Genomic DNA, 14393 nt, shown 5'->3' with positions numbered 1-14393 from the left:
CATGAATCAGAACAATTTCAGTAACACGTCATTTTAAGTTGATTTAACTTTTCCCCAACTCTCATTGAGTCAGAACAAATTTCGGCCCCTCTCAAAATGTAATTTTCACTAAAACATTTTGGAGCTGCTTAATCTTATTGAGGTTCCCCAGCCAGCTTAATAGATGGATTTCAAAATATATTCCATACCATCAACTTCAAATGCTGGTAATAATGCAATAAAATAATGGAGATGGAAAAATTCAGATAGTCGCCATACAAATGGCAAAGTTAAGAATTTTAAGGCAGCGGTTTAGTGAGGGATTTTAAGGAGTCAGATTTCCGTGTCTGTGGGCCAGTGACTCACTGAAGAACTGAGGTCTTCTTTGTTCGATTGGTACTCCAGCCTGTCAGGGAGAGACAGAGTGGAGAGAGGGAGGGAGAGTGCACTCAGTGGCAGGAGACGCAAAGGTCTGAAGTAGACAGAGAGCAGATTCCAACTCCAAGCACGTTGAGGACAATTTTGGATGCTTGGATTTGACATCTCTTTCCCAAAATGATTATTTGGTAAGGGTGTTTATTTTCTAATGTTCTGTGCTTGATTTTAAAGGCCCAAAAAATATTCAGGCTAACTCATGCAACATCATTTTCTTACCTCCAGCCTCCCCAGGTGGTCTTCGGTTATTCTTCTCATCCTGCTGTACCACTTTGAACCTGCAGTTCAGGTCATTGAAGGTAAGACGTTTTGAAATGTAAGTATTCATAATTAATGTAGCCCTATTTGATGTATTTCTTGGAAGTGCTGATGTGATGCACTCAATACTTGCCTAAACATTGCCAAGGCTATCGACCTGCTGCATTTGGATTTTAAATGTCTTGACTCTCTTGGAATGAATTGTAAGACAAAGTAGCTTCTTATCAAATAGCCTTCTTAATGTCATATTAGTTAAATACAGTATCTTAAATTGATATACTTGATATCTTTTCTGAGGACAAGTTAATTTAAGGTGTGAGATGTAGGCTTATGTAGTTTTAGTGTACAGTACATTATTGATCCACCTATGCTGCGATGCTTTTGAAAGGAAGTGTCTGCTGCATGTTTCACCTCCCTACTGAAAGTTGAATGCAACTGGTTTATTGGGTGAATAGCTGAAGGATTTTTTTTCTCCATCTCACAGATTATCCTGTGACATACAGTAGTAGCATGTAGTAAACAGCCTCCGGGAGAGTCTGAGTTATACGCTCATATGATGAGCTGCCCTTATTCGACAAGAATGTGGACATGCATTATTTGCATCTGTATTCAAAATAATATGTGAGTCACATACAATACTTGTAAACAAACACTTTTTAGAGTGCATGTATATTTACCCACCAATATTGCATTTCTAATTTCTTTAATTGGTTTAAATAGCCCTCATATACCCTGCTATAAGATGTTTGCTTGATGGGAACTGGTTTCCGCCCCATCCGCTATTGGCAGTGTGTACACAGTGGACTTGGAAGCAGAGGTCTGGTTAAGCGCAGCACCTGGGTGTGAACTGGTGTGGTCACTTCTCATGTAAATTTACCTCTTGTTACTACCATAGAGGGAGAACTGTACTATTATCTAGGGTTGTTACATTGTCATTACACTGACAATGTAACACACATTCTAAAGGGCTATTCAGAAATACAAAGTTCCTCTTCAATCTGCTGTCTAATTGAGTGGCTCTGGAGAATATCGTGTTAACTACGCTTCAAATCAAATTAGAACACAAAAATGCATAAAGCGTGTATAATATCTCTTTCTCAATGTGTAGTTTTGAGTTAAAATATGGGAATGTGTGTAGGAATGTCATAATTTGAAATATGATGATCACCCTAGCCAAAACGTCTGTTAATGAAGATATAAAAGACAACGGGGATTGTATATTCTTATCACGAAATCCACCGCTATCTGAGGTTTTATTATTCTTTATGACTGGTTAATGAGAAATTTTACTTTGACTACTTTTACTAACCCTAACCCACTTTTTTTTTAGTGGGGCAAAATATTACTGCCTTTCACATTTTGATTTTAGTCTGGTTCATTTCCTCACGAATTGATTCATGTTTGGTTAATACAGTCCTGTTGATCTGTCCCCAGTGGGAGTTTTCTTTTGAAGCGTGTTAATACATCGAAACACTGTGATTATTATTATTATTTGACCCTGCTGGTCATCTATGAACATTTCAACATCTTGGCCATGTTCTGTTATAATCTCCACCCGGCACAACCAGAAGAGGACTGGCCACCCCTCAGAGCCTGGTTCCTCTCTAGGTTTCTTCCTAGGTTCTGGCCTTTCTAGGGAGTTTTTCCTAGCCACTGTGCTTCTACACCTGCATTGCTTGCTGTTTGGGGTTTTAGGCTGGGTTTCTGTACAGCACTTTGAGATATCAGCTGACGTAAGAAGGGCTTTATAAATAAATTTGAAAATGAACAATTCACATTATAAACCTTATTCAGTTTTATGGGCTAAGAAATTCCCTCCACTTTTTGGAAAGGGTCCAAATATGTTCCACTTACAGTATATTGTCATATATAGCAGAATGGTGACGGTTATAAGACCAACTTTAAAAGGTGTCACTGAGCTATAATGTAATGTTTCGTTTTTGGTTTTGAAGGGAAAAAACACTCAATGGAAAGTTTATTACAAAATATTCTACCTATTCATGTATTAGTACTTTTTGAAACATTGACATGAATATACAATATTTTTCCATGTGCTCATACAAGCATAGGAATGTCATAACTTCTCAACCGTTTTTATATTTGACAGTTGGTGGCTTCAAATATATGCTGATGTTGTTTTGTAGGTGTGAGGTTTCCTTGGTTACTTCATTTGAAAAGGCTAGTAACTCCCTCATCTAACGGTTACCCACTTTTGGACGTGAAGACTGTCTTGTGTAAGTGACATCTGTAAGTGTGTTATGATAACCTTATCTGAGTACGATGAGGAAAATGATAGTTTTTTTGATGAAATTGTCCTGATAAGTTGTTCACAAGCTGTTCACTTTGAGGTAAAAATGATGGGGAATGTACAGTACAGTATTCCTGGAGGCTCCATGGGGAGCACTCAGCACTCTCCCTGTAAGCCGCTGTTCTGTCCTGTGAAAGTTGTGGAAACACACCCAGTGAAAGGGAAGCCGTGGCCATTTTACAGCTGTGATGGGAAGGATCTTATACAGATTTATAGAGAGATTAGTCAGTGGGCACAAACTGGTTGTGGAGAATTATGACTATCTCCTGTAGTCATAACACCACCCAGTGAGACATCTAGGAGAGAGACATGCCTGCTGTGTTGTGTCGTCTGTCTCATCTGTGAACTCTTGCTCTGTTTGATGTGTTTTTGCTGCACAGATCATCTCTTAGAGTCTAGCAGCATCTCACCATGAAAGTGCCAGAGTGCGGTCCGATGATGACTAAATCAAATTAAACGTTATTTAAAGTGCATTTAAAATCACAACACACTTTACATGTATATATTGTTTAAGTAATAACATGAAAAGAGGATGTGGAAAACAATCACTTATTAAAAGCCCCCCCCCAAAAAAGTGATTTAAAAACCTCAAATGGTGTCTGCCGCTCATACCTGACAAGGCAAACCCTTCCACAACTAAGGTGCTTTAATAGAGAACGCTCCTCCCTCCGCCTTGGTTCTGCATCTAGAAACTGTAAGCAAACCGGCTCCTTGGGAGCAGAGCGCCTTCACTGGGTTGTATGGAACGAGCATGTCTGTCAGATACAGTCGCTTGTGAAAGTATTCACCCCCTTGGCATTTTTCCTATTTTGTTGCCTTACAACCTGGAGTTAAAATTGATTTTTGGGGGGTTTGTATAATTTGATTTACACAACATGCCTACCACTTTGAAACATACAAGAAGTAACACAAAAAAACAGAAACCTAGAGTGTGCATAGCAGTATGCTTAGGGTCATTGTCCTGCTGGAAGGTGATTTTCCGTCCCAGTCTCAAAATCTCTAGAAGACTGAAACAGGTTTCCCTCAAGAATTTCCCTGTATTTAGCGCCATCCATCATTCCTTCAATTCTGAACAGTTTTCCAGTCCCTGCCGATGGAAAAACATCCCCACAGCATGATACTGCCACCACCATGCTTCACTGTGGGGATGGTGTTCTTGGGGTGATGAGAAGGGTTGGGTTTGCGCCAGACAGCATTTTCCTTGATGGCCAAAAAGCTCAATTTTAGTGTCATCTGACCAGAATACCTTCTTCCATATGTTTGGGGAGTCTCCCTCATGCATTTTGGCGAACACCAAACGTGTTTGCTTATTTTTTTCTTTAAGCCATGGCTTTTTTCTGGCCACTCTTCCGTAAAGCCCAGCTCTGTGGAGTGTACGGCTTAAAGTGGTCCTATGGACAGATACTCCAATCTCCGCTGTGGAGCTTTGCAGCTCCTTCAGGGTTATCTTTGGTCTCTTTGTTGCCTCTTATTAATGCCTTCCTTGCCTGGTCTGTGAGATTTGGTGGGCGGCACTCTCTTTGCAGGTTTGTTGTGGTGCCATATTCTTTCCATTTTTAATAATGGATTTAATGGTGGTCTGTGGGATGTTCAAAGTTTCTGATATTTTTTTTATAACCCAACCCTGATTTGTACTCTCCACAACTTTTCCCCTGACCTGTTTGGAGAGGTCCTTGGTCTTCATGGTGCCGCTTGCTTGGTGCACCTTGTTTAGACCTTGCAGACTCTGGGGCCTTTCAGAATAGGTGTGTGTGTGTATATGTATGTATATATATATATATATATATATATATATATATATATATATATATATATATATATATATATATATATATATATATATATATATATATATATATATATACTGAGATCATGTGACACTAAGATTGCACACAGGTGGACTGTATTTAACTAATTATGTGACTTCTGGAGGTAATTGGTTGCACCAGATCCTATTCCGGGGCTTCATAGTGAAGGGGGTGAATACATGTGCACGCACCACTTTCTTTATTTTTTTCTTCTTTTTTTTCTTTTTGAAACAAGTTATTTTTTCATTTCACTTCACCAATTTGGACTATTTTGGTATGTCCATTACATGAAATCCAAATAAAAATGACAGGTTGTAATGCAACAAAATAGGAAAAACGCCAACAGGGATGAATTATCGGCCAGCTGAACAAATTGATACCGCTCAGAGGTATGATTTGGACCAATTGAGAACCTGTCCTCGTAGACCAACCAAGTCTTCTAGCCTCTTAGTGAGAATAGCATGATCAATCGTATTGAAGGCAGCACTTAAATCTAAAAGAAATCTAAGTTCTCATTGTTAGAGGCTAAAAGCAGATGAAAGAGTATATGGTGACTCCAGTTGCTTCTCTTGTGAGACCATACTGACAGGTGAATCCGACAGGCTACAGATCATCTAGATATCAAAGTAGAGACAGTGACGATGACCACAGTGACAGTTCATGGTTTGAGGGCACATTACTCAGTTATCTCACCTGTAAATTTGACCTCTTTCACTCCCTACCCAGGGAGATTTATGAATGAACTCTGCTGAATAACTGTCCAGTCTACTGTAACAAATCTGTCTCAGTCTGAACAATACTCAATAGAGGTTTTCACTGGGCTGTTTGGTTTTCCTTTGTGGCCGAAATGTTGTCAAACCATCTTTCCTCTCCATTCTGTCCAGACACATAAAACACGCTCTTGTGACGTGATGTCACCAGTGCTGTATGATTTCTGATTGGTTGAGTGAGCCAGTGAAATGGCTCGATGGTCTTTATAAAGCAGACTGCAAGACTGAACCAGACCCAGAGGCATTGCGTTCTGCTTACCTGTGTGTGTGTGTGTGTGTGTGTGTGTGTGTGTGTGTGTGTGTGTGTGTGTGTGTGTGTGTGTGTGTGTGTGTGTGTGTGTGTGTGTGTGTGTGCTGAAGGGACCCTTGGCAGACTCAGATAGATGGCCCTGGCTCTCCTCTGTTCGACCCAAATAAGCAGACCATACAATGCATCTCCACAGGTCTGTTTGCATTGCCATTACTACTAATTGTGGGAACGGTGTTGCGAGAAAGTTATCTGTCCTTATAAAACAATACACCCAGATGTGTATTATGAATCTGTATCAGACACTTTATCAGCAACCTTTCCTTTCCTACTTTAAGCACTTGAGGATCAAGGACAGTGTTATTTTGGCATGCCATCATATTTGATTTTTTTGTATATATTGTATTATGTTACAGTATTTCTTTAACTAACCTGACCTCCCTCCCACTCAACTTTACTCCAGGTTAAAATGTCTCAGAATGAGGTAAATAAACGCATCTAATGCTCACCAGCTGGCAGAAAGGCTTCCTGTTAATTCCGCTACTCTTTAAATATGTGCCCTTATTAAGGCAGGAGTGTTCACCTTAAATGTATCGTCCATGAAAAAACCTGTCTGATCAGGATGAACAATACCTGATATAACCTTTTTAATAATGTTATATTTCTTTTAGCCACATAAAGACTGATCTTCTTTTTTTAGAATCTGCTAAACCATTAGCATAACTAATTATAACTGGCTATACTTTTCTTCCACTACTTCATATTTATTCCTTCGACAAACACTTGCCACGTGTCCAAACTTTTTACAATTGTAACACTGAAACGGCTTCTGTACATACAGCACTGTCTCACCAAATGATCTTTACATAAGTCGGGAGAACCCCTTCATCAAACGACAGTATAACCGATAGGCTTTGATCCTTCTTTCCGTCTATCATTCGATTCAAGCTAAGTGCGTCTACCATTCCTGGAATAATAACACCTTTAACCGGTGCCCTACTCTGAAAATCGTAGCTGTCGACATCTTGTAGAGCCACAGAGCTTTCTCCCTTTGCGCTTTTGACACACATGAAATCAACATCATACCGCTTCTGGTCACTCTGACCGATTCCACTTTACCCAATTCGTCATTCACCATCTTCGAGACCTCAAACGGTTTACCACCAAAAAACATCCTTGCTTGTGAATTGCACCCCGACCATAAATTGCTGTTCATCTCCAACTTTAACCCTTTTTCTCCACTCTTGTTCACCATCGTCCACTCATTCTCACCAATTGTACTTGCGCCAAGAGAATCACAAAATACTAATGCTTCCGCCATTGCTTCCCCCTCTGATCCCTTATTGATGTAATTTGTTAAATCCACTTCAATCAGTGTAGATGAAGGGGAGGAGACGGGTTAAAGAAGGATTTTTACTCCTAGAGACAATTGAGACATGGATTGTGTATGTGTGCCATTCAGAGGTTGAATGGGCAAGACAAAAGAATGAAGTGCCTTTGAACAGGGTATGGTAGTAGGTGCCAGACGCACCGATTTGTGTCAAGAACGATAATGGTGCTGGGTTTTTCATGTGTGTATCAAGAATGGTCCACCACCCAAAGGACATCCAGCCAACTTGACACAACTGTGGAAAGCATTGGAGTCAACATGGGACAGCATCCCTGTGGAACGCTTTTGACACCTTGAGGGGAGGGGGGTATAGTCAGTGGTGTATCATCACAGTGTGTCTGTAATCTGGTGTCACATTTGCCAAAGTATTTCGCCCAGTAAAACATCATCAACTATAATGTTAATGCAGATTATTACAAGTCAGAGAGGACCAGTACCCTTACCCTATAAGTACATATAAATAAATAAATGTCCTGCTCTGAACATGCCATAGATAGCCTGACCTGAAAATGCGTCATAAATGACACTTGGGGGGGGGGGGGGTTGGCCAACTTAGCCATAGGAAAACAGATCTGCAACAGAGGCTTCATTGAGTTGGATCGCTTAGAGGGAGAGTGAACTTATGTATGTATGTGTGTGTGCGGAGAGAGAGTTGAAAAGTGAAATGCTTTATAATTACCTCTGGAAGAGTGGAGAACAGTCAAACACTGTCTACCTCTCCACTGGTCTCCACCCATAGCTCTTATATCTAGACAGGGATTGGCTGGGAGAACTGCCAATCAGTTTGTTTCTCTGACACAATAAGTACTTTGGCTGCTATATGGACAGCCTACTACATACTTTGTCTTCAAGCCTAGATTGGTCTAACTGTACATTTAAAGGGATGTTTTTATGGTTTTATGTCAAGTTAGCATTTTATTAGTAGTAATGCCCTCTTATTTGAAAGTTATGTGGCAATTTAGGAGTTTTATGGCTTATGGATTTTGTCACTTTTTTTAATACATTGGCAGCCCTCAGATGAAATGTAGGCTTAACTAAATGTAGAATCAACTGATGAGGATAGTTAAAGGAGTAAGGATCTGAATATCCTAACATATGGTGGCATACAAATAATGGATTATTTTGCAAGCAAAATATTGGCATGTCTGTCTGTCAACATGGTGGGACAAATCTTTTTTGAGAGAGACTTATTTGACTACAAACTTAGCTATAGGCCAGTGGGCCCATGTGTCTAACTAAATCACCCCGATAAAACCAGATTGCTTTTGATCTGCTGCCCATAATAATAATACACCATTCAAGGGTCAGACTCTTGATAAGAGAGCTTCCCAGTGATTGTGATTTAATGTGGCAAAGTTCTGTTTTTGTTCACCCGCAAAGTCTCCTTCGCTTTGCTAATTGATTAGTGAGGCCTGGCCTCTGTCAGGTTGGCTCTTCTCCTCCACACTGATGGTAATCCTCCCAGGAACCTGACCTCTGGTGACATCACTATGGTCAATCTTAAAGGGACAGGGATTGCTGTGGCACCCTATTCCCCATATAGAGCACTACTTTTCACCAGAGTCCTATGGGTTCTGGTCAAAAGTTGTGCACTACATAGGGAATGGGGTGCATTTAGGGCACAGTGTGTGTACGCAGGGCAGTGTGTTCTGGTGAGGGAGTGAAGTTTCATCTGCAGTTCTGTTTATGACCACATGGTGGAGCTGGAGGACCACTCTCTGTCTATGAATGATTGGTCCTTGATGTCATTTTATTGTAGCTCAGCTTCAAAGCATGAACACTGTACAAGCTGTAGACATACAGGGAAGGTGAATGCTTTTACACCTGTAACAATCTACACATGAAGTTACCAAGAAGCTTAGTTGTTATATTAAACAGTCGCTTTTACAGTAGGTACATTTGAAGGAATTCATTACAGATTTGAATGGGGGTATTCAAACCCATGGTTAGATTTTTTATGAGCACAGTATTTATATTATCATTGTTCATAGCATATATTGTGGGCATATTAATCACTTTGTGCTGAATCTATTTTATACATAGTACATGTGATTAAGTGCTAGGTGTTACTGGATTTTGGATATAGTGTACTACATAGTCAAAGGTCTTGTGTACTGATTCCATATAGATGAAAAATGACTATCTCTGTGTGAATAGATTCACAACATTAAAACAGCAACTGATGGCCTGCCTCCTAGCCCCTAGCCCTCTATAGCCCATCACGCCCCTATAAGAATGGGATACTTATAAGGGGCCCCCTCACATGAAACACTACCACCCCAGGGCAGGCTAACCTGGGCTTCCTTCTTCCCTGCCGGGTTTCCTTAAAATTACACTACATCCATCATCTGGTCCATTTAGCAAACCTCCAGCCCCAACTCTCCCAGCAACTCTCATTAGGACCACTGAAACACTAGTTTCTAGTCTCTTTAGTATGGAGTCCATCCATACCTCCACTGTGGATTGCTGTGAAATGTTGCACATCTAAGACAATGCACATGCAATGCCAAGTGCTGGTTGTAATATCCAAACATGCACATCAAAATTACAGTTGGTGTTCAATGGATGATTGTGTATTGGTAATCTTAATGTGCATTTGAATAGGTATTGTTACTGTAATTGAAGCAGTATGTGAACAGTGTATTCCTCTGGTACTTGATTGGTCCAGAGTGGGCTCATCCTCATCTTCCATGTCTGTGTGTGTGTGTGCTGCCTACAGTGCTGTCAGAACCTGTCCTAGGCCCCATTCCCATCCCCTCAACACACAACACCAGGGTCCTGAGTACTGAGTAGCGAAACAGGCTTCTCTTTGTCACTATGCCTGCCTGCGTGCCTGTATTTTTGCCTGCCTGTCTGCCTGCCTGCATGTCTTTCTGCCCGGCCCCTCTGATCACTGAGCTGTGAAGGCTTGGCAGACGCCCCTCTGCTCTTCTCCTCTCCTCCATGCCCTGCATTCCCCTCTCCTCTGTCACAGTCCAGCTTTTCACTCTCCCATGTTTAATCAGTGCCCAGAGTCAGACAGCCACTGATTGGCAGATTCCTGTCCAATGGGGACCTAATGTACTGATTGCTGAGATGTTTTGTAATAATAATAATAATACAATCGAAAACAAAAAAAGAAGTGGAAACCGCACTAGGAATTTTATCCCAATTGCCAGAAGGGGGAGCCATGGGAATCATTGAACTACAAAAATTTAGCCGAAGCAATACAGTGCATTTGGAAAATATTCAGAATCCTTGACTACGTCACAGCCTTATTCTAAAATTGATTAAATTGTTGTTTTCTTCTTCAATCTACACACACTACCCCACAATGACAAAGCAAAAACTGGTTTTTAGACATTTTTGAAAATTTACAACAAAAAACTGAAATATCACATTTGCATAAGTATTCAGACCCTTTACTCAGTACTTTGTTGAAGCACCTTTGGCAGCGACTACAGCCTTGAGTCTTCTTGGATATGAAGCTACAAGCTTAGCACACCTGTATTTTGGGAAACTCCCATTCTTCTCTGCAGATCCTCTCAAGCACTGTCATGCTGAATGGGGAGCGTCGCTACACAGCTATTTTCAGGTCTCTCCAGAGATGTTCGATCGGGTTCATGTCCAGGCTCTGGCTGGGCCACTCAAGGACACGAATCCCGAAGCTCCTCCTGTGTTGTCTTGGCTGTGTGCTTAGGGTAGTTGTCCTGTTGGAAGGTGAACCTTCGCCCCAGTCTGAGGTTCTGAGAGCTCTGGAGCAGGTTTTCATCAAGAATCTCTCTGTACTTTGCTCCATTCATCTTTCCCTCGATCATGACTAGTTTCCCAGTCCCTGCCACTGAAAAACATCCCCACAGCTTGATGCTGCCACCACCCTGCTTCACCATAGGGATGGTGCAAGGTTTCCTCCAGAAGTGACGCTTGGCATTCAAGCCAAGAATCTTGTTTCTCATGGTCTGAGAGTCCTTAAGTGCCTTTTGGCAAACTCCAAACGGGCTGTCTTTTTTGAGGAGTGGCTTCTGTCTAGCCACTCTACATAAAGGCCTGATTGGTGGAGGGCTGCAGAGATGGTTGTCCTTCTGGAAGGTTCTCCCATCTCCACAGAGGACCTCTGGAGCTCTGTCAGAGTGACCATTGGGTTCTTGGTCAACCCCCCCCGATCAAGGCCCTTTCCCCACCGATTGCCCAGTTTTGCCAAGTGGCCAGCACTAGGAGGAGTCTTGGTGGTTCCAAATGTCTTCCATTTAAGAATGATGGAGGCCACTGTGTTCTTAGGGACCTTCAATGCTGCAGACATGTTTTGGTACCCTGCCCCAGATCTGTGCCTTGACACAATCCTGTCTCTGAGCTCTACGGACAATTACTTCGACATCATGGCTTGGTTTTTGCTCTGACATGCACTGTCAACTGTGGTACCTTATGTAGACAGGTGTGTGCCTTTCCAAATCACATCCAATCAATTGAATTTACCACAGTACTCCAATCAAGTTGTAGAAACATCTCAAGAATGATAAATGGAAACAGGATGTACCTGAGCTCAGTTTCGAGTCTCATAGCAAAGGGTCTGAATACTTATGTAAATAAGGTATCTGTTTTGTTTTTTTATACATTTGCAAGAGTTACTAAAAACCTGTTTTTGCTTTGACATTATGGGGTATTGTGTGTAGATTGATGAGGGAAAACATGTATTTAATACATTTTTGAATAAGGCTGTAACATAACAAAATGTGGAAAAAGGGAAGGGGTCTGAATACTTTCCAAATGCACTGTATTTATTTTGACAATAGATATTCTGCCGGTTTAAGCAAGTATGATATTATTCCATTGAGGTCGGATTTAATTGATTTGAGCATTCTGTTAAAGTTTCTGGTGATGGTTTTATCTAAAAAAGGAAATATCTACTCCCATGTATTTAGAATCGGTAACAATTGGTATTCCATAAGTAGAGATGGAGCTCCATCTGGGTCTTGAGATGCAGAAGGCTTGATTTGGTTAGATACTGTACGTTTTATAACTTGAGATTAAGCTGAATTTATCTTTGATCTTCAATGTGTTTGGGAGCGATTGAGATACATTGTCTAGATAAAGTAAAATATCGTCTGCGTATAATGAGATGAAGTAATTAGTAGATTCTAGGTAAATTGGTGTTATTCCTTTGATTGAAAAATTGCCTGTGCCAGGTTCCATGGATGATAATAAATAGCAAAGGCGAAATTGGATTGCCTTGTCTGCTGCTTCTAGTGATTCTAAACGGAGCAGATATTGTCTGTTATAACTATGGCTGAGGGATTGACATAGAGTATTTTAATCATAGTAATGGAGCCAATTCCCATATGTTCCAAGACAGACCAAAATATGTTTTTGCATCGAGAAATAATACAGCCCAAGGAACTGTTGTTTCTGATGAAGCATCTACGATATGTAATAGCCATCGGAGTTTATCCGAGGACACATTTTCTTAACAAACCCCGCTTTGGTCTGTGTGGACCAATTTGGGTAAGTTTCGAGACGGGACAACAACATTTAGGAAAACAGTTTCATATCTGTGTTTATCAAAGATGGGGGCGATAGTGAGAACACTGGTTGTCATCCTTACCTTTTTTAAATGAAAGTTACATTAGTGCTGTATTCACATCACTCCCAAATTAACCTTTGTGAACGGCTGTGTTAATAATTTCGAGCAACAGTGGACCTAATTGATTCCAACATTTTAAATAGACCTCAGGAGAAATATCGTCCCTTTATTCATGCTATCCAATTCCCTTTTGAGTTCATTTAGAGAGATTTGAGCTCCCAGCGAGGTGGCTTCTTCTGTTGAGAGAAGAGGAGTTCTTAATTATTTTAGAAAGCCCCCCCCCCCCCGCCCTACATTTTTATTAAGCATTTAAGTGATCAATAATATATATTTAAAAAAAATTAAGAAGATGGTATGTGCAAGAAATTAAGTCTATAATCAAAATCTTCACAATATTTCATTATGGCCTCCCTGGGAGATAAATTCAATAGCCTGTCCTAAAATAACTTTTTTTTTAAAAACATTGTGTAGTTGTCCATATGGGACTGGCCATATCTCAGTACCAGTAGCAAAAAGTAGTTTCCAACTTATATTGCCATATTTTGCCCATTTTAGGAATTCAATGCGCTGTAGTCCCACAAGGAATGTGGGGCTATGTGTATCATGGTGCCGGAGAAGATGGCTGATGTTTTACGTGCTCCTAACCAACTGTTCTGTTGTTCGTTTTTTTGCGTTGTTGTAACTTTTTTTTAAACTTATTTTGTACATAATATTGCTGCTACCGTCTCTAATGACCGAAAATAACCTCCGGACATCAGAACAGTGATAACTCACCACGAACTGGCAGAAGCTTTTATTTCCTTTTAACGACTCTGACGAGCCCGACGTGAAGAATATACTGCTTTCCCTGGAACAGGCCCAAATCCCCATCATTTGCATGAAGAGAAGCTGGAGAAAAAGAGGGTGGTCAGGCTGGCTTCTGAGAATTTGTAGGCAATCAAATAAACCTCCACTGCCTTCTGTTCTACTAGATAAAGTGCAATCCTTGGAAAATAAAATCGACAACCTACGAGGAAGATTAAAGTACCAACGGGACATTAAAAACTGTAATATCTTATGCTTCATGGAGTTGTGGCTGAACAACGACATTATCAACATACAGGTGGCTGGTTATATGCTGTATCGGCAGGATAGAACAGCGGCATCTGGTAAGACAAGGGGGGGCGGACTATGTATATTTGTAAACAGCCGCTGGTGTACGATATCTAAGGAAGTCTCGAGGTTTTGCTCACCTGAGGTAGACTATCTCATGATAAACTGTATACCACACTATCTACCAAGCGAGTTTTCATCTGTATTTTTAGTAGCGATCTACATACCACCACAGACCTATGCTGGAAATAAGACCGCCATAAACAAACAAGAAAATGCTCATCCAGAGGCAGCGCTCCTAGTGGCTGGGGACTTTAATGCAGGGAAACTTAAATCCATTTTACCACATTTCTATCAGCATGTTAAATGTGCAACCAGAGGGAAAAAACTCTAGACCTCCTTTACTCCACACACAGAAACACGTACAAAGCTCTCCCTCGCCCTCCATTTGGCAAATTTGACCATAATTCAATCCTCCTGATTCCTGCTTACAAGCAAAAATGAAAGCAGGAAGCACCAGTGACTCGGTCAATAAAAAAGTGGTCTGTT

The 14393-nt window shown here is 40.8% G+C and overlaps 1 protein-coding gene across 1 annotated transcript in view; it reads left to right on the top strand.

Moving 5' to 3' along the window:
• The first annotated feature begins 409 nt into the window (after window positions 1–409).
• Window positions 410–14393, top strand: part of LOC106599284 (collagen alpha-1(XV) chain) — a 51418-nt gene continuing 37434 nt past the window's right edge. The window contains exons 1-2 of the mRNA XM_045714691.2: window positions 410–545; window positions 640–713. Of these exons, the coding sequence (XP_045570647.2) occupies window positions 535–545; window positions 640–713 (85 nt within the window). The 5' untranslated portion in view covers window positions 410–534. The remainder of the gene's footprint in view (window positions 546–639; window positions 714–14393) is intronic.

This window comes from Salmo salar, chromosome 03 (assembly GCF_965601325.2).
Source record: "Salmo salar chromosome 03, fSalSal1, whole genome shotgun sequence".
NCBI lineage: Eukaryota > Metazoa > Chordata > Actinopteri > Salmoniformes > Salmonidae > Salmo > Salmo salar.
The sequence above is the reverse complement of the archived record's forward strand: the minus strand, read 5'-3'. Positions and strand labels throughout refer to the sequence as shown.